Source organism: Aquarana catesbeiana, linkage group LG11 (genome assembly GCF_042186555.1).
Source record: "Aquarana catesbeiana isolate 2022-GZ linkage group LG11, ASM4218655v1, whole genome shotgun sequence".
Classification (NCBI taxonomy): domain Eukaryota; kingdom Metazoa; phylum Chordata; class Amphibia; order Anura; family Ranidae; genus Aquarana; species Aquarana catesbeiana.
The window spans coordinates 3,239,182-3,255,555 of NC_133334.1; the positions used below are offsets into that span (position 1 = coordinate 3,239,182).

The 16,374-nt window shown below is 45.7% G+C and overlaps 1 protein-coding gene across 1 annotated transcript in view; it reads right to left on the reverse strand.

Moving 5' to 3' along the window:
- Window positions 1-11,115: 11,115 nt before the first annotated feature.
- Window positions 11,116-16,374, reverse strand: part of LOC141111805 (uncharacterized) — a 105,911-nt gene continuing 100,652 nt past the window's right edge. The window contains exon 12 of the mRNA XM_073603948.1: window positions 11,116-12,386. Coding sequence (XP_073460049.1) covers window positions 12,094-12,386 — 293 coding nt within the window. The 3' untranslated portion in view covers window positions 11,116-12,093. The remainder of the gene's footprint in view (window positions 12,387-16,374) is intronic.

A 16,374-nucleotide genomic window follows, 5' to 3' on the forward strand; every position in this document is an offset into this window, starting at 1 on the left:
ACATATGGCTTCTAGGCTGTCTGAGGGCCTATCCAGAAGCAAGAGAGCAGCACTGGGTTGGGACTGCGGCTTGCAGTTCTACCAAAAGTTCTGCCGGACAGAAAACCTGTGGTGGTCGGAGGTAGGGAAGGGAAGCTGTCACCACTAAGGGCCAAGGGACCGCAGTGAATAACTGAAGCAAGTACCATAGCAGCATTCTCACCAACCGGGGACGGAGAAGAATCTGGAAACTTCAGTGGGTATCAAGTCAGGGACCCAACCAGCAGAGGAGACGCTTGCAGAGAAGCCAGTTGTGTGTCAAGCCAGGGACCGAGCAGGCCAGTGGGGGTGAAGCTTGAGCGGTATCTAGAGTGCCAAGCTAGGGACCCAGCAGAGAGGTGGGGGTGACGCTTGAAGACGATACCACCGTGAAGATTGGAGCTTAAGGGATTCAGTGGCAGTGAATCATCTAGTCTAGTAAGAGACCGGAAACTCAGTGAGCTGAAGAACTACAAGAAGTGATTGTAGCGGAAGTGAAAGGAACTGTTACGCTTTTGGTTTAGGAACTGTTAAAGACTGTTGCCATAGGAGACAGCATTCCTGCACATGCAGATGTGGCATCTGGCTGGATGCCTTTCCCTGTACGGCTCTCCTCCTATTGAAGTCTCGGAGTCTGCCAATTGAACTTGCAACTACTTAAGGATGTCCTGGCCCTAACCCTCTTTCCCCTAAAAGTTTGTTAAGAGAAATAAAATCTCTTTTGCATTCAAGAAGTGTCTGGTGCCCAATAACTTTAACCACTTCAATACCAGGCACTTAGACACCTTCCCGCCCAGGCCAATTTTCAGCTTTCAGCGCTGTCGCAATTTGAATGAGAATTGCGCGGTCATGTAACACTGTACCCAAACAAATTTTTTATGATTTTGTTCCCACAAACAGAGCTTTCTTTTGGTGGTATTTGATCACCTCTGCGGTTTTTATTTTTTGCGCAACAAATAAAAAAAGACCGAAAATTTTGAAAAAAAAACAAGTTTTTCTTTGTTTCTGTTAAAAATGTTTGTAAATAAGTATGTTTTCTTCTTCAATGACGGGCACTGATATGGCTGCACTGACGGGCACCGATGAGGTGGCACTGATGGGCACTGATGATGGGCATTGATAGGCGGCACTGATGGGCACTGATATGTGGCACTGGTATGCGGCACTGATGGGCACTCATAGGTGGCACCGATGGGCACTCATAGGCGGCACTGATGGGCACTCGTAGGTGGCACCGATGGGCACTCGTAGGCGGCAAGAACCGATCAACGGCTATTCCTATTGACATCGTGATCAGCCGTGTCCAATTGGACACGGCTGATCACTTGGTAAAGAGCCTCCGCTGGAGGCTCTTTATTAAGATCGGTGTAGCGGTGTGTCAGACTGAAAGATCTATATAGAGGAATCAGGACCTCCTTCCTCCTGCTGGTGACCCCTCTAGTGATATAAAGGTCTATATAGAGGAATCAGGACCTCCTTCCTCCCGCTGGTGACCCCTCTAGTGATATAAATATCTATATAGAGGAATCAGGACCTCCTTCCTCCTGCTGGTGACCCCTCTAGTGATATAAAGATCTATATAGAGGAATCAGGACCTTCTTCCTCCTGCTGGTGATCCCTCTAGTGATATAAAGATCTATATAGAGGAATCAGGACCTCCTTCCTCCTGCTGGTGACCCCTCTAGTGATATAAAGATCTATATACATATATAAAGTCTATGGGACACGAACATGAATAATCAAAAGTGCTAATTTTAAAGGCTTATATGCAAGTTTTTGTCATAAAAAGTGTTTGGGGACCCGGGTCCTGCCCCAGGGGACATGGATCAATGCAAAAAAAAAGTTTTAAAAACGGACGTTTTTTCAGGAGCAGTGATTTTAATAATACTTAAAGCGGAGTTCCACCCTAAAGTGGAACTTCCGCTCATCAGATTCCTCCCCCCCTCCGGTGTCACAATTGGCACCTTTCAGGGGGGAGGGGGGTGCAGATACCTGTATAATACAGGTATCTGCACCCACTTCCAGGTATAGCTAGTCGCATCTAGCCGCAAACCCCCCGCCCACCCCCGTTGTGTTGTGGGAAATACACAGTTCCCACAACACAACGGGGACCAGTGTAGAGCGCGACTCGCGCATGCGCAGTAGGGAACCGGGCAGTGAAGCCGCAACGCTTCACTTCCTGATTCCCTCAGTGAGAATGGCGGCGGCAGCACCCGAGGATGGAGGGACGGTTCGGTCTCGGGTGCCGACAACGCTGGACCCCGGGACAGGTAAGTGTCCTTATTTTAAAAGTTAGCAGCTGCAGTATTTGCAGCTGCAGACATCTAAAAAAATTTTTTTAGTGAAACTCCGCTTTAAAGTCAAACAATAAAAGTGTAATATCCCTTTAAATTTCATAGCTGGGGGGTGTCTATAGTGTGCCTGTAACGGGGCGCATGTTTCCTGTGTTTAGAACAGTCTGACAGCAAAATTACATTTCAAAGGAAAAAAGTCATTTAAAACTACCCGCGGCTATTGCATTGCCGGTCCGACAATACACATAAAAGTTCTATATTCACCAGTGGGAGGAAGGAAAATAAGACCTAGCGTGATTGTCAGTGATGGCTGCAATATAAGCCCTACCACCCAAATAAGCCCTACCCTGTTTCCCCGAAAATAAGCCCTACCCTGTTTCCCCGAAAATAAGCCCTACCCTGAAAATAAGACCTACAAGGACTTTAACTAGGGCTTATTTGGGGGTATGGCTTATATTGCAGCCATCACCGACAATCACGCTAGGTCTTATTTTGGGGGAAACAGGGTAGAGAAATCAGGACCTCCTGGTGGTGATCCCTCTAGTGATATAAAGATCTATATTGAGAAATCAGGACCTCCTTCCTCCTGCTGGTGATCCCTCTAGTGATATAAAGATCTATATAGAGGAATCGGGACCTCCTTCCTCCTGCTGGTGACCCCTCTAGTGATATAAAGATCTATATAGAGGAATCAGGACCTCCTTCCTCCTGCTGGTGACCCCTCTAGTGATATAAAGATCTATATAGAGGAATCGGGACCTCCTTCCTCCTGCTGGTGACCCCTCTAGTGATATAAAGATCTATATAGAGGAATCGGGACCTCCTTCCTCCTGCTGGTGACCCCTCTAGTGATATAAAGATCTATATAGAGGAATCAGGATCTCCTTCCTCCTGCTGGTGACCCCTCTAGTGATATAAAGATCTATATAGAGGAATCGGGACCTCCTTCTTCCTGCTGGTGACCCCTCTAGTGATATAAAGATCTATATAGAGGAATCGGGACCTCCTTCCTCCTGCTGGTGACCCCTCTAGTGATATAAAGATCTATATAGAGGAATCAGGACCTCCTTCCTCCTGCTGGTGACCCCTCTAGTGATATAAAGATCTATATAGAGGAATCAGGACCTCCTTCCTCCTGCTGGTGACCCCTCTAGTGATGTAAAGATCTATATAGAGGAATCAGGACCTCCTTCCTCCTGCTGGTGACCCCTCTAGTGATGTAAAGATCTATATAGAGGAATCAGGACCTCCTTCCTCCTGCTGGTGACCCCTCTAGTGATATAAAGATCTATATAGAGGAATCAGGACCTCCTTCCTCCTGCTGGTGACCCCTCTAGTGATATAAAGATCTATATAGCGGAATCGGGACCTCCTTCTTCCTGCTGGTGATATAAAGATCTATATAGAGGAATCAGGTCCTCCTTCTTCCTGCTGGTGACCCCTCTAGTGACATAAAGATCTAAAAATAGTGCTAAAATCTTGTGAGCCACAAATGGGTTAATGCCTTCAGTGTGAATAAATGAACCTAATTCAGCTGCACACACTAACCACGTTCCATACCGTGTATATGCCAAAAATAAATAAATATATGTGTATGCGCTAAAGGCGATAAATACGTGAACAAAGAATATAATAAATCTATACAATATTAAAAATTATTATAAATTATAAACAGTGTCACACACCTGTGAAGAAAGTGACTATAATCCACAATTGAATATATGAAAAATGGTAACATGCACCATGCAAAAAAATGTGAGAAAAAAAAAAAATCCTTTAAATGATTTAAAAAAAAAAAAAAATATATATATATATATATATAAGTGCTACTTGATAAATAAAGTGTCCGAAACCAATTCATACAAATGCATATATCTCAGTTCAAGCCATTCATAAGAGTATATAAATCAAAGTGCACAATAGTGTCCAAACAAATAGCAGGCAATCCTCATGCTGGTTTTTTTGAAAAAGTGCTAAATATTCCTCATGCTCTTCTTATGAGATGTGCACATTAAGGCATGCTGCAGTGCTCTCCAGTGACCCCCAATGGATAATGTGCTCACCTTAGAGCGTGTGACACAGTAGCTAAACAGTGTCAAAACACGCATTAGAGCCACTCCAGGACTCACACAGGGTCTGCTGGTGATGATCTGTATCTCGCTCAAATGGTGACATATATGAAAGAAAGGAGACTCATAGCATAATACCGCCAGGAATTTATTTGAAAAGCCCTAAAAACAATCCCTCCAGGAGGGTACTCACAATGCTTGGGTGCGTCAGTGCACCATCCTATCCAAAACATGCAATACAGATGAATCCTGTGGCGTGCGGTGCTGGTGACCCTCTAGTGACATAAAGATCTATATAGAGGAATCCGGACCTCCTTCCTCCTGCTGGTGACCCCTCTAGTGATATAAAGATCTATATAGAGGAATCGGGACCTCCTTCCTCCTGCTGGTGATCCCTCTAGTGATATAAAGATCTATATAGAGGAATCAGGACCTCCTTCCTCCTGCTGGTGACCCCTCTAGTGATATAAAGATCTATATAGAGGAATCGGGACCTCCTTCCTCCCGCTGGTGATCCCTCTAGTGATTAGGGATGAGCCGAACACCCCCCGATTCGGTTCGCACCAGAACATGCGAACAGGAAAAAAGTTTGTTCGAACACGCAAACACCGTTAAAGTCTATGGGACATGAACATGAATAATCAAAAGTGCTAATTTTAAAGGCTAATATGCAAGTTATTGTAATAAAAAGTGTTTGGGGACCTGGGTCCTGTCCCAGGGGACATGGATCAATGCAAATAAAAAGTTTTAAAAATGGCCGTTTTTTCAGGAGCAGTGATTTTAATCATGCTTAAAGTCAAACAATAAAAGTGTAATATTCCTTTAAATATCATAGCTGGGGGGTGTCTATAGTATGCCTGCAAAGGGGCGCATGTTTCCCGTGTTTAGAACAGTCTGACAGCAAAATTACATTTCAAAGGAAAAAAGTCATTTAAAGTGGTGGTCTGGCCGAAATTATACTTTTTAACCAAAAATACCCCAATAATACACAAGCTTAATGTATTCTAGTAAAGTTAGTCTGTAAACTAAGGTCTGTTTTGTTAGTTTATAGCAGTAGTTTGTTATTTTATAAACTTACAGCAGGCCGTGGCCATCTTAAGTGTGGGCATCTGAAGCCAGACAATATTTCTTCCTGGATCTCATCCTTGCAGATCTCGCACATGGTCAGTGCAGCACAAGCAGTGTAATAGGTTTCAGGACAGGTTTCCATAGCAACAGCAGTGTCAGAGGAAGTTGCTGCTCCTTCCCAGAAGGCACTGCAAACAGGAAATGAGGCGATGGGCCACAGCCAGGGAGGAGGAAGTGAAAAATGAATACAGCAGATATACAGGAGGTGCTGAGAAAAAAAATAAAAAAATATCCAGTTTTTTACAGTGCACAGTTTAGTGAGGGATGCTGAAGAGTTGTAAAAGTGGGTGGAACTCCACTTTAAAACTACTCGCGGCTATTGCATTGCCGGTCCGACAATACACATAAAAGTTCATTGATAAAAACGGCATGGGAATTCCCCACAGGGGAACCCCAGCCAAAATTTAAAAAAAAAATGAATTGGGGGTCCCCCTAAATTCCATACCAGACCATTCAGGTCTGGTATGGATTTTAAGGGGAACCCCGCGCCAAAAAAAAAAAAAAAAAAATGGCATGGGGTCCCCCCAAAAATCCATACCAGACCCTTATCCGAGCATGCAACCTGGCAGGCCGCAGGAAAAGAGGGAGGACGAGAGAGCGCCCCCCCCCCCCCTGAACCGTACCAGGCCACATGCCCTCAACATTGGGAGGGTGCTTTGGGGTAGTCCCCCAAAACACCTTGTCCCCATGTTAATGAGGACAAGGGCCTCATCCCCACAACCATGGAGGGTGGTTGTGGGGGTCTGCGGGCGGGGGGCTTATCGGAATCTGGAAGCCCCCTTTAACAAGGGGTCCCCCAGATCCCGCCCCCCCGTGTGAAATGGTAAGGGGGTACCCCTACCATTTCACAAAAAAACTGTCAAAAATGACAAGAGACAGTTTTTGACAATTCCTTTATTTAAATGCTTCTTCTTTCTTCTTTCTTCCTTCATCTTCTTCTTCTTCTGGTTCTTCTGGCTCTTCTGGTTCTTCATCCAGCATCTCCTCTGCGGCGTCTTCTATCTTCTCCTCGGGCCGCTCCGCACCCATGGCATGGGGGGAGGCTCCCGCTCTTCTCTTCATCTCTTCTTCATCTTCTTCTCTTCTTCATTTTCTTCTCCGGGCCGCTCCGCACCCATACTGGCATGGAGGGAGGCTCCCGCTGTGTGACGCGTCTCCTCTTCTGACGGTTCTTAAATAATGGGGTGTGGGGCCACCCGGTGACCCCGCCCCCTCTGACGCATGGTGACTTGACGGGACTTCCCTATGACGTCACGGGGAATGCCACAGGGAAGTCCTGTCATGTCCCGTGCGTCAGAGGGGGGCGGGGTCACCGGGTGGCCCCCGCCCCCCATTATTTAAGAACCATCAGAAGAGGAGACGCGTCACACAGCGGGAGCCTCCCACCTTGCCAGCATGGGTGCGGAGCGGCGCGGAGAAGAAAATGAAGAAGAGAAGAAGAAGATGAAGAAGAGAAGAAGATGAAGAGAAGAGCAGGAGCCTCCCCCCATGCCATGGGTGCGGAGCGGCCCAAGGAGAAGAAGATAGAAGACGCCGCGGAGGAGATTCTGGACGAGAACGCAGGAGGAAGAACCAGAAGAAGAAGATGAAGGAAGATAGAATAAATAAGAAGCATTTAAATAAAGGAATTGTCAAAAACTGTCTCTTGTCATTTTTTAAATTTTTGACAGTTTTTTAGTGAAATGGTAGGGGTATAAGTATCCCCTTACCATTTCACACAGGGGGGCCGGGATCTGGGGGTCTTCCAGATTCCGATAAGCCCCCCGCCCGCAGACCCCCACAACCACCGGCCAGGGTTGTGGGGATGAGGCCCTTGTCCTCATCAACATGGGGACAAGGTGTTATGGGGGGCTACCCCAAAGCACCCTCCCAATGTTGAGGGCATGTGCCCTGGTACGGTTCGGGGGGGCCACTCTCTTGTCCCCCCCTCTTTTCCTGCGGCCTGCCAGGTTGCGTGCTCGGATAAGGGTCTGGTATGGATTTGTGGGGGGACCCCACGCCGTTTCTTTTTTTTTATTTTGGCGCGGGGTTCCCCTTAAAATCCATACCAGACCTGAAGGGTCTGGTATGGAATTTAGGGGGACCCCCACAACATTTTTTTAAAACATTTTGGCCGGGGTTCCCCTTAGTATCCATACCAGACCTAAAGGGCCTGGTATGGAATTTAGGGGGACCCCCACGTCTTTTTTTTTAAACTTTGGCCGGAGTTCCCCTTAATATCCATACCAGACCTGAAGGGCCTGGTATGGAATTTAGGGGGACCCCCACGTCATTTTTTTTTTAAATTTTGTTTCGGGGTTCCCCTGTGGGGAATTCCCATGCCGTTTTTATCAATGAACTTTTATGTGTATTGTCGGACTGGCAATGCAATAGCCGCGAGTAGTTTTAAATGACTTTTTTCCTTTGAAATGTCATTTTGCTGTCAGACTGTTCTAAACACGGGAAACATGCGCCCCTTTACAGGCATACTATAGACACCCCCCAGGTACGAAATTTAAGGGGATATTACACTTTTATTGTTTGACTTTAAGCATTATAAAAATCATTGCTCCTGAAAAAACGGACGTTTTTAAAACTTTTTTTTGCATTGATCCATGTCCCCTGGGGCAGGACCCAGGTCCCCAAACACTTTTTATGACAATAACTTGCATATAAGCCTTTAAAATTAGCACTTTTGATTTCTCCCATAGACTTTTAAAGGGTGTTCCGCGGCATTCGAATTTGTCGCAGACACCCCAAATTGTTCGCTGTTCGGCGAACTTGCGAGCAGCCAATGTTCGAGTCGAACTCGAAGCTCATCCCTACTAGTGATATAAAGATCTATATAGAGGAATCGGGACCTTCTTTCTCCTGTTGGTGATCCTTCTAGTGATATAAAGATCTATACAGCGGAATCAGGACCTTCTTCCTCCTGCTGGTGACCCCTCTAGTGACATAAAGGTCTATATAGAGGAATCGGGACCTCCTTCCTCCCGCTGGTGATCCCTCTAGTGATATAAAGATCTATATAGAGAAATCGGGACCTCCTTCCTCCTGCTGGTGACCCCTCTAGTGATATAAAGATCTATATAGAGGAATCAGGACCTCCTTCCTCCTGCTGGTGATCTCTCTAGTGATATAAAGATCTATATAGAGGAATCAGGACCTCCTTCCTCCTGCTGGTGACCCCTCTAGTGATATAAAGATCTATATAGAGGAATCGGGACCTCCTTCCTTCTGCTGGTGATCCCTCTAGTGATATAAAGATGATATAAAGATCTATATAGAGGAATCGGGACCTCCTTCCTCCTGCTGTTGACCCCTCTAGTGATATAAAGATCTATATAGAGGAATCAGGACCTCCTTCCTCCTATTTACCAAATTTAGAAAAATTTGTCCTTTAGGTAGTAGAAGTCCACCAGCAACCAGAAACCAGAAGTGAACGGCTGGACGGCTCCTTGCAGCTGAATGTGGATTATCCCCAGCACCACCTCTAACAGAGAGCACGGTGGACCGGGTATGCAGCATAGTTGTAAAGGCAGAAGGTGCATTCTATGCATTAAGATAAAAAGCCTTCTGTGTATAGCAGCCCCCCTAATATTTACCTGAGCCCCCTCTCTGTCCAGCGATGTCCACGATTCCCTCAGCCGTCCAGGACTCTCTTCCTGATTGGCTAAGGCACAGCAGCGGTGCCATTGGCTCCCGCGGCTGTCAAAGTCAGTTAGCCAGAGGATAGAGGGGGCGGGAACAAACGGCAGCTCCATGTCTGAATGGACACACGGAGCTGCAGCTCAGCTCGGGTGCCGCCATAGCAAGCTGTTTGCTGTGGGGGCACTCAACAGGAAGGAGGGGCCAGGAGCACAGAAGAGGGACCCGAGAAGAGGAGGGTCTGGGCTGCTCTGTGCAAAACCAATACAGAGAGCCAGTAAGTATAACATGTTTGTTATTAAAAAAAAGACTTTATAATCACTTTAAGGACCATGGCCAGTGGATATGATCCAGCAGTTGATGACCAAACCAGCCCATGCTTACCTAAACTGTGAGTTTCTCCAGCTTGTGTGTGCACCTTTACTTCTGCTTGGGCTATATGGTCTCACTACTACATACCCACAGGAGACCCATAACCTTTACCTACCTGTAGAAAACTGTTCTAATATTCAGGATCTTCCTAGCTTGGTTGCATCATCCATTGCTATTGAACTGACATGTCTACATTTGTGCTAAATGAGCATACAATACATGTTGTAGATGATTGAGTTTCACTTGGCTGGTACTACTTTGATGTACCGCAGCTCACCCTGTCCATTTTCTCTGATCTAATGGTATTCACACTCCATCGTCCACGTGACTTTCAGTGCAGTACTCAAGCTTATTTTTCAAGCACATGATAACTAGCTGGAATAGCTTCCTTTTAAGCTGACTTTATTTGACTATCATGAAATGATGATTCTGTATGCACCTGTTACTGTGTAAACTTTATGTACTTTAATCAAGGACTTATAGAGAGCTTGGAGATCCTCAGTTAAGCAAAAGACTGGTAATCAGTGCGTACTATAGAGGTTTCCCAGGACCCTCTCAGTCCTATCTTTATACTTAATTGTTTACCTTCACATTACTGGTTGATTTGAGTTGATTGGCACGTGCGGTTGAAGGGGCGTGGTGTGGCTGAGCTCATGGGAATGCATTTTTAGTCTGACAACGTATTTTTTATTCCATAATGTGCAATTACCTATTGTCTATGCCTCTTTGTAAAGATTTTTAACATATTTACATTTTTTTGAATAAAGATTTAATCAGGAATATACCGCTGTCAGTTCCTTCTCCTATCCCGGAGCCAAGGACAACTTTTGGGTTCTCCTTTCTCCCACCCTTCCCTATTTTGGGCTACCTGTCTTGTTCTAAAAGGGAACTCTACCCTGGTCTGGGTGAGTTGGTACACCTGTTTTTTAAATTCTTTTTGACCCGAAAAGCCAACATGGCAACAATATTTAAAAAGGACAGAAAGATATTCCTGGAAACTACAAGCCAATCAGTCTAACATCAATAGTATGTAAACTATTGGAGGGGATGATAAGGGATTATATCTAAGAATTTGCTGATGAAAACATTATCATTAGTAGAAATCATCACCGGTTTATGAAGTATTGTTCTTGCCAAACCAATCTGTTAACATTCTATGAGGAAGTGAGCTGCCATCTAAATAAGTGAAGGTCTGTGGACTAGAGAGAGTCCAGACAAGGACAGTAAAGCTAATAGGATGGAGGATCTCAGTTATGGGGGATGAAGGATCTCAGTTATGGGGGATGAAGGATCTCACAAGGAACATCTTAAAACATTAAACTTATTCTCCCTGGAGAAGAGAAGCTGAGAGGGGATATACCTCAATGGCAATTCCAGTGTAGAAAGAAACCTATTGAGTCTCAGGGAGTGTAAGAAGACACGGGGCTACTTAGTGAAATTGGATGAGAAGTGGTTTAACCGTAAACCAGGTTCTTTACTGTCAGAGTGAAAAGGTTTTGGAACTCCCTTAAACAATTGGTGGTGTCAGTGGGAAGTGTGGATAGTTTCAAAAGCTCTTAGATGGGCATCTTAGCAAACACACACACACACACACACACACACACAGGTTGAACTGGATGGACTGGTGTCTTTATTCAACCTTGACTATGTAACTATGTTCTACAAATGTCCATAGTTTATTCAAACTTACCAGAGGATGGCACTATAAGTGAAATGTCTCAGAGCCTCGCAGGACCCCATCCTCAGTTCTATGATCCCACCACCCTACCAGACAGTACAGCCAGATCTTCAGCCATCAATGCATCTATAGCTAGATAACCTGGTCAGAACACACCACCAGCCTGATGATTAGATAATGAAGGGGCAGCAGCACAATGATCAGGCCACACCTCATGTTCACTGCAGCACATCTGATTGGCTTCCGGTGCTGCCCCTTCCTCTCCCAGTCTGAGTGCTGCTGTGCAGGAGATTACAGGAGGATTGTAATAAGACAAATATACCTCCTTGTAATATCTAAATTGAGTTCAGCTTTAAAACCACAGCGGCCATTTTTAAAAAAAACCATCAATGATTGGTCTGATGGAACATTGTATCATTCTGTGAATATTTTATAATCATTTATAAATCATATTCCTCCATCTATCTTCATCTTCTGTTTCCTGCTCTGCAGAGCTACACAGTGACTGCACTTTACTGATCTCCTCTCCCATTGTAAGTCTATAGGTCAGTTCTGGTAAAGAGAACCTGTCATGTCAGTAATGTTCTGGGAGTTGTATGCGATAGTCTGCAGATCCCTCCACGTGTCTTTACATGTCTGCTGGGCAAACAAAAGCCGGGAAGTTCTATAATACAAATCTGGGTTCAGCATAGAAAGTTCCGACCCGTCCTGAACCCCCCAATTCCTGCAACCGCCATCACCTCTCATATCTTATAGTCATGTGTGGGAGGAGCCAGACAGAGCTGAGCTTTATGGTCAGATGACCACCATTATTGGGAAGATATGAGTCCCTCCTCAGATCTCCTCTTCATATGATCAGATTAGCACCATTAATGAGAAGATATGAGTTCCTCCTCGGATCTCCTCCTCACACCAGTGGCACTGTGAAGGATTCCTCTGCAGTCTGATAATTATAAAACACCTCCAGTTTGATTGTACATTGCGAGTCCTCCGGTGTGAAGGTGATGGTGGATGTACAGTCGGTGCCGTCCCGTCTGTTCTCTATTTCTCCATCAATAGGAAACATTCCTGTAGACCAGGTGAACTCCGCACTGTCTGCCTGACATTCTTCAATGTACGCCACAAGAGTCACCTCCTCACCCACCCGGGGGCGCTCCGTCACACATTTAATCTCCCGTATTTGGAACTTCTTCTTCGGTCCTGTGGAGGGAAGAACATTGTCATTATTGGCGAGCCAGCCATGACCTGTCTGATGTCAGATACCATACTCATCTTCTCTTCAATCCCCCCCTTCCCCACCACACATACTCACCTTTACTTCACTCCCCACTAGAGGCTGAAGACAACCTGTACTTCCAGGTATGGAGGAACATGTGACTCACCCCATGTGACAGTGCTGGGCCAATCAGCATGTACCAGAGCTGTTACACGGAGAGAGTGTATACCGAGACTTGAAGGACTCTATGCTTATATGGCTTTTCCTGCTGCTGGCAGCTGAGCGGGGTGGTGGGGGAGGGAAGGTGAGTATGGTCTGCAGAGGAAGGGAGGGGGGGTGTTAAGAGAACTTATTGGTTTGCATTGTATGAGTAAGAATGCGCTCGCTTAAAGGGGTTGTAAAGGCAGAAGGTTTTAAGATAAAAAGCCTTCTGTGTGCAGCAGCCCCTCTCACCCCCCTAATACTTACCTGAGGACCATCTCTGTTCACGAGTGTCTCAGCCGTCTGAGATTCTCCCTCCTGTTCGGCTGAGACAGCAGCAGGGCCATTGTCAATCAAAGTCAGCTAGCCAATCATGAGAGAGGGGGTGGGGCCGGGTCGCAGCACTGTGTCTGTATAGACACATGGAGCTGTGACTTGGCTCGTGTGCCCCCATAGCAAGCTGCTTGTTGTGGGGGCACTCGGCAGGAGGGAGGGGCCAGGAGCACAGAAGAGGGACCCGAGAAGAGGAGGATGTGGGCTGCTCTGTACAAATCCACTACAACAGAGGAGGTAAGTATAACATGCTTGTTATTTTTATTTAAAAAAAAAAAACGAGACTTTAGTATCACTTTAAAGGCACCAATATTTAAAAAATCAGAATGATGAACAGTCATTCCCTACTTTGGGATCTTGAAAGAAAGATTCTGCATTAGAAAAATTTTATCAAGTTTAGAAATATAACCCTAAAGATCTATCATTATATTTTTTTTTTAATTCTGTCCCCTATGGTACAAGGTGCATGAAGTATTTGTCCCATATTGCTAGGTGCTCTCTACCCCTTATGAGTACCAACCCCCACCCCTGGCCAGGGCTGAACTGACAACAACTAGAAAGGAGACGGCTGATTCATAACTGCAACTTATGACAGCTGTGAGCACTTTCCTGAGACAAGCAGTGGCAAGACAGAGGATAACGTCCCCCATCCCTCTGGATTCCTCTTGCTGCTTATCTCAGAAAAGTGCTCAGTGATGTGACAAGCTGCAGTTATGAGTCAGCCGTCTCCTTTCTAGCTGTTGTTGGAGGGGAAAGGAGCAGGTTGGTCCTCATAACTAGGGTTAGGTGTGAATATTTTATCAGGAGTTTTCCAGTCTCCATTCAGGTTGTCTTGGAGGAGGGTGTGCGCCCAAAAAGTTTTTGAAGTCTCAGGGCCTCTAAGGGATCCCAGAATAGTATCAGCGCTAGTAGAAGCTACAGGATGTTCTTCCATCATTGAGGCTGAACTCTGGGAATTCCAAAAAAAACTAAATCTTGCAGCAAGGCCCCCTTGCACTGCAAAAGTTAGATGCTTGTTAGGTTTAGGGGTAGAGGAATAGTCTGTCACACCTACCTTTTTTCCTCACTCTCCCTGGCCACTAATGATCTTCTCTTCTCTTCAAGGCTTCAGGGTGTAGGTGGAACCTCGATGTCCTTACATACAATTCAAAACTACTAGTCCTGAATTGTACTTGATGCAACCATTGGAGCCAGCGTAGAGGAAGGGTTTTGGAGCGAGGAATAAGGTACAGAAGTATAATGCCCCGTACACACGATCGGAAATTCCACCAGCAAAAGTCCGATGTTAGCTTTTGGTCGGAAATTCCGATATTCTGGTATGCTCCATCGGACTTTTGCTGGCGGAATTTCCGCCAGTAAAAAATTGAGAGCAGGTTCTCTATTTTTCCGTCTGAAAACGTTCCTATCGAAAATTCCGTTCGTCTGTATGCAATTCCGACGTGCAAAAAAAATGCATGCTCAGAATCATCGCTTCGTATGGAACTTCCCTTTTATAGTGCCGTCGTACGTGTTGAACGTCACCGCGTTCTTGATGGTCGAAAGTTCAGAGAAATTTTGTATGACCGTGTGTATGCAAACCAAGCTTGAGCGGAATTCCATTGGAAAAAGCATCCAAGGTTTTTCAGACGAAAATTTGGATCGTGTGTACAGGGCATTACAGCTTATATTTTCATCCCTAGACAAGCATGTAACACCTGCAGTGTGGGGGAGGACCTACTACAAGGGTATTTTTTTCTGGTGTCCCCAGTTGTGCTTTAAGTCAGCATGCAGAGCATTAATAAGAGCCAAAGTAGTTTCTCTAAAACTGGAAGCTATGGTAGATGCCTGCAACTTCCCAGGGACAACCTCATCAGAGCTTTTGCAGCAGAAGACTGAGAGGCTGCTAAAGCCAGATCATCTAATGACTGTGGGTGGAATGTATTGAGGAATGCTTACAGTCTCTGCGGTTAGAGCCAGCAATCAACATTTCAATTTGGCCCATTAAATCCTGCAAAATTGTAGTGAAATCTTCCCAGGATAAGGCTGAGGAGGGGGCCACACCTGACCAAGCTAAGAAAGACTGAGGAAGGTTGGGACCACCTTCCAGGCTGTCAGGGTCAGGTGCTTGAGAAGGGCACTGCAGGACACCCCATCATTGTTAGGAGATTCTGAGATGGAAGGACCTGATACAGTGGGACTTCTACCCTTGTGCTCAGGATCTGAGATTTTCCACTGCTTGTCAGTGACAACATCCTCAGATTATTCCAGGTAAAACCTTGGGTGCTTCTGAACCGGCAGCTAAGAGCAGGATTGGTCCAGAGGTGACCAGGTTGAAGATGGGGTGCAGCGTGGCAGCAATAACACACAGTCCAGGGCAATCAAATAACTTGTATTGATATAATGCAGAGACAGAGAAGGCAGCACAGCCGGAAACACTCACAGTTCCAACAGCGTGTAGGAAGCAGGTTTCAGCCACCTGTAGAGAGGGGCAGAATACGGCCTAGCCATCTTGAGCCCAAGCAGACAGAGGGACGGAAAGGTTGTGAACCCTACAATTTCCCTCCTCGTAAGGAACCTTTCCCTACCTCTAGTACTGTCCCTAACAGACGGGGTACCTCTCCTACGCTACCCACTCGCATAAAGCAAACCAAACCCAGGGACCAGGGTCTTAAATAGACTCTGCCAAACCTAAGATGGGCGCCAGAGTCGCATGGGCAGGCAGCATCCAATCGAATCGCTGACCCAGTGACTCAAGAAACCATAGAGGAGCCAGGTTCCTCATGACTTCATCACCCTCTGAATTGCCGCTGCGGTTGAGCGCCACCTGCAGTGTAGAGAGTAGACTGCACTTGCCTATACGGACACTGTAGGTGGCAGCAAAGCCTTACTGAGGTGGATCTGCACGTCTCTTGCAGTTAGAAGAAGGAAGGTGCTACATCATGCTGAATGGAGGGAACAGAGTGCGACACAACACCTAGAAATGCAGCACTCAATCCTCTGATGTTTAACCCTTTCCATGGCAAGCAACAAAAAAGGGAAATAGTAATGGCTTCCAACAGTCCTAATAAAAGAAGTCCTGTAGCTCTCAATGCTAAGCCCATACAACATACTCATAAATGGGAACTTCAGAGCCGGGGTCACCAGAAGATTTGGCATGACTCTGGACCTGGAAAGTGCTCTGCAGATAATACAAAGGTCTGGAAAGAACCACATTGTTACTGTCCTTATGATGTGCAGTTTCTGCTTTAAATGTGATAATGACTTCACAAAACAAACAAAATGTGAATCACTAAAAAGGGTTCAATAAATAATAATACTGCTCCACATTACATCTAAAGGTTAAGTGCAAATATACATCAGTTGTTGGAGCACTGATCATTTATGGACTTTTGTTACTCCTGTGTAAGTCAGATATGCTGAGCAGGTTTTTTAACCTTTTGTATTCTGGTATTTAGTTAG